General features: G+C 39.4%; 1 protein-coding gene across 1 annotated transcript; it reads left to right on the plus strand.

Moving 5' to 3' along the window:
• The first annotated feature begins 897 nt into the window (after nt 1-897).
• RSL24D1 (ribosomal L24 domain containing 1) lies at nt 898-8,363 on the plus strand. The gene is made up of 6 exons (XM_039557947.1): nt 898-1,026; nt 2,857-2,970; nt 4,524-4,596; nt 5,300-5,363; nt 5,806-5,891; nt 7,098-8,363. The coding sequence occupies exons 1-6, from the start codon at nt 946-948 to the stop codon at nt 7,169-7,171; spliced, it is 492 nt and encodes a 163-aa protein (XP_039413881.1). The 5' UTR covers nt 898-945; the 3' UTR covers nt 7,172-8,363.
• The last annotated feature ends 479 nt before the right edge of the window (nt 8,364-8,842 follow it).

Here is an 8,842-nt window from a genome sequence, read left to right on the forward strand (position 1 = left end):
TTCCTGTTATCACCTGGGCTGCCATCCTCTGTCACTGCCACAGAGCCTGGCCTGCAGTGAGAGTCATTCACATCCTGTACAGTCCTGTGCTCCAGCCTGGATCTCCTGCAGTAGATGTGACTGAGGTCTGGTTTTCAGAAAGATTGGAGACAGCCTTAGTGCTGATAAGGTGACTCCACTGTGCTAAAGCAGTTTTAGTTTCTTCCTCCAGTATTTCTTAATACAGCACCAAGCTGACTGCATTTCTTTTGTTGTTCTAGAAACCAGAAAGCAAAAACTGCTTTAGAGGCACATGCAATTCAGCACATGGATTTTTCACCAGATACTCAGGTAGTTAATTTCTTTTAAGTGGAGAAGCAGGGATTGTGGTGGTAAAGACTTATGTGGTGAGGAAGATTTCAGACTCAGAGCTGGGACAGCATCCTACAATTGAATATGGAGAAGACCTCCAATTCCAAACACTTCAGGAAGGTACAGGGCCTAGGATTTAGGACCTTTCACAATAAACAAGTAACTCTAGGAGAGGGAACAGAAGGAGTAATAGGTACCTGTATGGTGTGCAGAGCCATTGGTTTTAGACAGGACTTCAAATTTTGCTTAGATTTTGGATTTTACAGATAGGAAAACAGCACAAAAACTGTTGCCTGAATTTTACAGCAAATCAACTGTAGACTTAAAAATCTATGTCTAACTCCCTTTCTTTTCCTTGGGTTACTGTGTCTATCCATATGTTAGTACCGATTCGTTAATTTCTCGCCCTTGGAACACAGTTTTTCCTTTACAAACATACACCAGGGCCTTGTACCCGTGCGGGCCCGCTCAGGGCCGGTGGGGGGCGGGCGCGGTGCGCGGCGGAGTCGGCAGGGGGCGCTGCGGGAGCCGGGCCCGCCCCGCGCCGCCGCCTCCGGTCAGCGGGGCCGCGCTTCCGCCCGCGCCGCCGCCGCCATGCGCATCGAGAAGTGCTACTTCTGCTCGGGGCCCATCTACCCGGGACACGGCGTCATGTTTGTGCGCAACGACTGCAAGGTACCGCCCGACCGGCACCGGCGCCGCTCTCCCCGCAGCGCTCACGGCTGCTCCCTGTGCCGGCCCGGCCTGTGCGGCGGGGATCGCTGTCACCGGCCGCGCCCCACGCGGAGCGCTCATAGCCGGAGCCTCTGTCCGGGGCCGGGGTCGCCGTTGGCGGTCGGCACGGGGCCGTGCTGCAGTCCATGGTGTGGGGGACGGGAGCCCGAAATGAGTGTAGTTGATCAGAGCACGGTGCTGAGAACACCGAGATTTTGGGTTCGATCCCTGCACGGGCCACTTACTTAAGAGCTGGACTCGGTAATCCTTGTGGGTCCGTTCCAACTCTGACTATTCTGTGAATCTGTGAAATTCATGTCTTACTGATATTTAAATATAAGGACCTGGAGCGACGCAGTAATTTGGCAGTTGGTGTGGCCGTCGGCAAGAGTGGGGGCTGAATTATTTGCTTTCAGTTTTTAGTAAGAAATAATACATTTCGCAGAACACAGAATCCTCATCGTTTAATTTTCAGGTGGCAGCAGGTGGGTGCTCGGCTCTGAGCAGACACCGCAGGCAGGCGCGGAGGGCCGGCATGTCCCTCGTGGGGCTCTGGGAAAAGCTGTGACTCCGGGATCTGATGTGACTCACCCAGCTGAGGCTGTCAGAACAGCAGGAGCATGGCACTCTGGGCTCTGCGCCGGGCTGACAAGTTTGTATTCTAAATGTTGTGTATAGTTTTCCAGCCTCTGCCGTGCTCCTCATTGGTGCTGCGGGGCCTTGGAGCCCCCAGGGTGAAGCGCAGCTTGCGCAAATCGCTTCCTTCCCGTGCCCAGACGTCAGAACAGATCCCGGCCGGGCCGTGCTGCTCGCATGAGTCACAGCTCCGGGAAGCCTGGGGGTGGATGCGCACTGACACGGGTCTGTGAGCTCCGAAAGGCCACAAGGGATGTGTTTTTAGATAAGGTAGCACAGTGGCAGCTTAGTCGTCAACAGATAATCTATGAAAGGGCAAAAATACAATGGCAGGTGTGCCTAAATTGAGGTGGAAAAACGTGGTAGAAAAGTGTAAAAAAAAAAAAAGTTATTCGAAGATGATTGCCTTAATTAAAAGTTTCTATTAATTTTCTTTAGAATTGACTTAGATGGGAAGGAGAGTATGGCTGTAGAAAAATAGGGTATTCAAAACCTCATGAACAACATGTAATTCTGACCACTCTTAAGTGAAGAGTCTAGCATTCTGTAGAATGTGTAGAAAAATGGGGAAAAAAAGAAAAAGACCAATTAAAACTTTCTGGTATATGCTTTAACTGCTTTCAGTAAATTCAGTCCAGGACTTAACTAATGTGTTTAGGACTCCTGCATGATAATCTTTGGGGCCTAAGGCTGCATCCCAGAAAAGAGATGGTTTTTTGTGTGTGTTGCATTCAGTATGAGACATGTGAGGATTTTTTGTTGTTCTCAGGATGGTACTGTATCTAAAAAGTGCTGGCAGCTATAGAAAATTGTTTATTCATACTAGAGGTTTGTTTTTATGGTTATTTTTGTGGATGATAAGTGTCACAACTCAGGTATATTTTATTTACAATCAGCTTAATTGTAAGTACTCATGCTTATCCCTGGCAGCTGTGAAAATGACTTTATAATGACAAAACAATATTAGTGCTTGAAATTATTTTTGTTAATAGCTGTATTTTCTATAAAAATACTGGCATTTGAAAGATGAATATAATTTCTAATAAGCAGTATTGCTAGAGTAACTTTAGTGTTTGATATCACACTTGCAGTGGGGCATGAATAACGTGATTTGACTTAAGATTTTTCTTTATTATCACCCCCTTCTTATTTAAGATATTTAGATTCTGCAAATCAAAATGCCACAGAAACTTCAAAAAGAAGCGAAATCCCAGAAAGATGAGATGGACTAAAGCGTTCCGTAAAGCAGCTGGCAAAGAACTGACAGTGGTAAGAAGCTGAACTGGCTCATGCTTTACATTAGCACACTAAAATGGCTCTTCCCATGGCAGACAGGCTGGGCTAGGTGGCTTAAAGCATTGTCATTTAATGAAATGAGCTTGAGAAAAGAGGGATTGTGGAAGAGAATGTGAGAGTTCTTGTGAGTGAGCTATTCATTCAGCTTGATTAAAACCTGGATCTTCCCACTTCGGGATGGAAGCCAGTGTATCCGGTGTCTGTTGGTAACACGTGGTGGCTCCCAACTCCGAGGCATTTTTTCCTACCAATAAATCTTCTACTCTCTGGACATACAGTCGTATTTCTGCACAAATAATCGGAGTTACTAGGTACCTCAGCAAGTACCTCTATGTAGACCCCTGAAATAGTTATCTGTGAAGTCTCTTTAAAAGCTTACAATTTGTAGGAACAGTCTTTGCATAGATAGGAATGTTTGAAAAACATCGTGAGACCTCAAATGCAATTTCAAAACAAAATTGCTTCAGTGGTGAAAATATTAAACATTCACTTTTTGTGGGACAGTCCTTAAATAATTTAAGAATTACTGTGGCCTAATTACCTATATTTTACAGAATATTAAAAATTTAGTAAGCGTTTTGACACAGTGCCTTCTGTGGATCTTTCAAGGGAAAGAATGTGGTTTTATTTTTTGAGGTGACTCTGAAAAGCCGTGGTTAATTAGCATCTTCAGTAATGGTGTTTCTTGCTTTTGAGTTGTTTCTGGCTATGTTGAATTACCTCTTTGAAAATAACTGAATTTAGAATTACTTTATACATGTCTAAATAGGTGACAGCATGTTCCAATTTTGAGACACATAATGTATTTTAAGAATAAAGCCAATACATGAACTTAGTGCTGTGTAACTCTGCTTTACCTCAACAAAAACCAGCCTCTGGGCAGGGAGAAGTCCTCAGATAAAGCTGATATAAAGCTAAATGTGCCTGGCATGAAAGAGGTCAGGAAACTGTTTTTTCATCTTCAGCTCGTGGGGATGAGGGGACATAGTTGGGGGATGGCAGCTGTCCCAAATGCCAGAGTCATCAATTGAAATATTTCACAATTTCAAATCATACTGTTTCAATATTCTTAAAATGAAATAGTGGTTGGGTTGGTTTTTTTTTTAACCATTTCAAAATTAGAAGCTGTTGAGTAGAACTTAGTTGTCCAGCAATAAATGCTTTCAACTCTACAGGTTTTCAATTTTGCCTTCCACTTGTCTAATCTACTCTGTATTTCCTATTCTGCATGGGTTTTCTCTGTTCCTTTTGTCTTGCTAAATAGAAAATAGCTGAGGGACATGTTGCGGTAAATAGTTCTTTTCAGACAAATCCCTGTGGCTCCTGACACTTTGAAGTCAAACACTCCACTCGGTTTCCTTCTCATATTTATCTCTAATGATTGTTCAAGTCTAAGGACAGAGCTGCTGAAAAGGGGGGAAAAAATCCCATAAAATATAAAGTTAAATGAGTGAGTGCTATAATAAGATTGTATTGATCTAAATATGCTTCTGCAGATAGTCTATATTTACTTTTTCTTGATACAGGATAATTCATTTGAATTTGAAAAACGTAGGAATGAACCTGTGAAATACCAGAGGGAGTTGTGGAACAAGACTGGTGAGTCATTTTAGGAAAAAACCAAAAGATGGATTTTTTACTCATCATGAATGTGTTTTCAAAAGATGACGTTGAGTATTGACAGCTTGTAGTGATTGTGCTTGAAGTTACTGAAATCGTGTCCAAATTCTTAATGTGTGGAGGAGGTTTGAGTTGTAAACAGGTGTGGAGTTTCATTTGATTGTTTTTTTTCAGAAACTGGTTAGAAAAAGAGGACCTGAAGTCCTTTGTTTTGAATTACTGTCTGCAAAACCCCTTAGTGGTTTTCCAGCTTTTGAAGAGGCTCCCAGTGCAAGCCTTTTACACTGATGTGGTTGTTTCTATGTTTGTGCTAATTCCACTTCAGTTTGTTTCATAGAATCAATTGCTATAAAATGGGAGAACTGCCACAAAGGAGAAGGTGGTAACTTCCATCTGTTTTCAAGTAGTCTTTTGCAGTGATGGTTAACAATAGAAATTATGTGTAGGCACAAAAGTGGAAGCATAAATAAGTTGTAAAATACAAGTAATCATAGTTGCTACACAGAATATTCCCTTATCTTCCTGGTCTTTGAAGAAAGAATAGCTTCCTCTATATAGTGTGAGAGTTGCCTGTGGTATTTACATATTATGGGAGTACTGGTAGAGCTGCTTTGCAAAAATAGCATGGATTTTCTGCTGCAGGGATTTAAACACATTTAAAACAACTTCTGCTTTATTTCAGTGGATGCAATGAAGAGAGTGGAGGAAATAAAGCAAAAACGCCAAGCCAGATTTATTATGAACAGGTGAGAATTATTTCTTTGTTAAGACAATCTTTTCAGAAATGGGATGGTCAAATTTTAAAGAGTTATTTTCTTTGTGTATACACAGTCATCCAAGGGATGGGGTAAAATACTTTTGGTGGGCTCTACTCTGCGTTACTGTCTGTCCAAGGAAATGTAGCTTTTGGACACTCAATTATAATAACTGCAATGTAGTACTTGTTTGTTGTACAGAGTATTAAGTTTAAACAAATTTCTGATAGGAGTTGGTACAGTGCTGCATTTTTTTGTGATTTTGTATCCAGTATTTTCTTGAATTGGTTTTCAAATACTTTTTATCTTTGTTTCCTCATAATCATAGTCATTTACAGCCTATACATACCTTTAGCAAGAGATACCATGCATTAAAATGAAAGCATACATCTCCTCTTTGAAGGTAATTAAATCTAGTTTTCCCCTTTCCCAGATTAAAGAAGAGCAAAGAGTTGCAGAAGGCAGAAGACATCAAAGAAGTCAAACAGAACATCCACCTTCTTCGTGCTCCCCATGCAGGTAAGAATTTGCTTTACTGGTTTGCTTACACAGTTTAGGATGAATGACTCATTCTACAGATCAATAATCCTGTACAATTGTCTTACAATTAATTTATCTAGTCCTGCATTCATCCTTATTTTGTGTGTTTTAAATTGCACTAAAGATGTGGTGCTCCATGAGCTGCATGTTTGTTAACCAGTACATTTATCTAAGTCTTCCCTTTGAACTGGTTAGTTGAACTCAACAGGCTCTACCACTGAATGATATAAAACAGAGAAGTTTAACTTTGCTGCTTGAATTTGTCAGTTAATTGTGAGAGCAGCTTTTTTTGTACTTCACTGAGTGTAACAGAACTTACATGAAAATACTGTTCTTTCAGAAAAGTCACATTTCAAATAAACTACTTTGAAAAATACACTTAACGAAGTAATGAAGACAAGTTAAAAATGTTTCCATTAGCTCTTGTTTTATAAAAATTACCTTCATTATTAGGTATTAATTAAAAGTCTGTTCTGTGGTTTTTCTTAGATTTTTGTCTGGATATATATAAACTTTGGTTTAATCTGTCCCCCCTTCTTTTTTTGAGGAAAGAAAAAAGATCTGAATTCAAAAGAATAAACTCAAGTGTTTCTTTCTGTGTTTGGCTTTGCTTGTGTTAAATGAATGATGCACAGTAGTGTGTGGTACATCTGTTGGTCAAACGCCAGCTGCCTTTTTGGTACTCTGCAATTCTGACTCGGCAGAGAGCAAAACCAAATCTAGATCTTGGATTTTTCTTTCTCTTTGTTTTTCTTTTGGTCGTCTTATTGAGAGTTAATGTTTTTGCTATCCAACACAGCATTCAGGAGGGCTTAAATCTTCATGTAAAAACTAATGTGAGAAGGCCATTGATCTGTAGTAAGTAATGAATTTTTATAGTCCTTTGCAAGGTTCTGCCAGGTACTGGCAGCTGTATCGGTTTGTCATAGCAGGTGAAAACACAGGTTTGACTGCATTTTAGATTTTGCATATAAACAGCATCAGTTTTTCTGCTAAAACAGGTTTTAGGAGGTGATGGAGGTTAACAGTGAATACCTTTGAGCTTGATGGGTTTGCTCATAACAACTCTTCAAGCAATGTATTTAGGCTGTTTCATCTGGAGTAGACACATACATTGTTCAAGAAAAAAGTTATTTGGGTTTAGAGAAACATGTTGAATTTGATTTTTTTTTTTTTTTTTTGAAGGTACACCAAAACAGCTGGAGGACAAAATGGTGCAGAAGCTACAAGAGGATATACCTATGGAAGAAGACTCTTAAAGTGCTTTTATTTGCTATTTATATCTCTTCAGCGGTTAACAGTTCCTTACTGCCTCACCTGACATCATTCAGAAATGTGCTTACAGTTGAAGAAAAGTACATTTTAATGAATAGCAGTCATTTACAATTTGAATTATATTTTTAATGAAAAGTAATAGGTTGGATACTAGTTTAGGCAGTACTTAAAATTCTGTAGTTTGAGAAAACCTTGTCAGCAGGATGGAGAATGAAGCATTATTGTTTAAGATAATGTGTTCCTTGGAAAGTTACACTTCTTCCGGATAACTTTTCCATGGTAATTTAAATAATAAATAATAAAAGATGCTGGCCCCGAGCTTTTCTTACTTTATCTGTTGTTATTTCAAAGTGGTGAAAGCAGATAAAAATCTATCTTAATGATTACAAGATGGGGCACGAGGTATTAATTTTCATCAATCCGGTGTGGTCCAGACTTATTTTCATTCTTGTCCTGGGGAAAATTTTTCAATTTGAAGAATAGTGTTTGTTTTATCTCCTTTTTAAGTCAGCTACCCCAGAATTCCATTGCAGTTAACACCTGGCAAAGCTAACATTGATGCAGGACCTAGGTTTGGAAAATAATAATGGTGATATCACCTACTCTGGAGTTGGCCCTGCCATCATCCTTACCCAGCAAAATTCAAATCTAATGTCTAATCAGGCAGATTGAGACAATAAATCACACTTGAGACTGTGTTTATCTGACCCCCAGGATTATTTTGATGGAAAAGATGCTGCTAAATCACAAGTATTTTGCATATTGTGGTGGTATTTATTCAGTGTGTCAGTACTGATATAAATACTGCTTTAAACTGTCGGAGTTTAAAACTGTCTGCAACAGTGTGATCAAAGAAAACTTTCAAAGGCGTTTATAGTATTTGCTTTCTTGTCGTGCTAGTTACCCTCAAAAACAATAATTTGTGGTTCTTTTCTGGACTTGGATATGTACTATAGCAATCACTGGAAACCCTCATACCTACCATCTACATGTGTATTGTGTAGTTCCGAGAAGAATTATATTTAAACTTATGTAAGGGTCTTTGGGGAGTGTGTGACATGAACAGGCATTGTACTCAATTTTTTCTCTCTTGATTTATGAGTTCAGACACTTAGACAATGATGTATTTTAGTGAGAATTCTGGTAATAAAAATGTAATTCCTTATTTTAATGACATTAAAATTTTGCTATCATTTAAAATTTGGTGTTAAGATGATGGCTGAGAAGCATTTTAGGTGTCCAATATTAGTATTTCCCCTATAAACTGTAATGTAAATGCCATCTGAAAAGCATATGGTAAGTTGGCCAGAAAACGTATATCAATGGGGTGAAATCACTAAGATGGTACCGTGTAAATACAGTGTATATGTACTATATGTACACCAAGATGCTTGGGCTTGTGGAGGGAGATACTCACAGCATGTTGATTTGTATAGCCTCACATAAATGTACTAATTACACTTCAGCTCAGGAAATGTGATTTTTTTGGATGGCCTTTTTTATTATAGTATTTGATGTCCTTAATTCTTGAAGTGGGATACTTCACCTAAAAATCTTATTACGTATAATTTTTAAAACTTATGTACTAGTTTGAAAGCAAACCAGTGAGAGATTCCAAATCAGAATTAAAATTTAATTGGAAAATTAAGATAAGG

The sequence above is a fragment of the Corvus cornix genome, chromosome 10 (genome assembly GCF_000738735.6).
Source record: "Corvus cornix cornix isolate S_Up_H32 chromosome 10, ASM73873v5, whole genome shotgun sequence".
NCBI classification, from domain to species: Eukaryota; Metazoa; Chordata; class Aves; order Passeriformes; family Corvidae; genus Corvus; species Corvus cornix.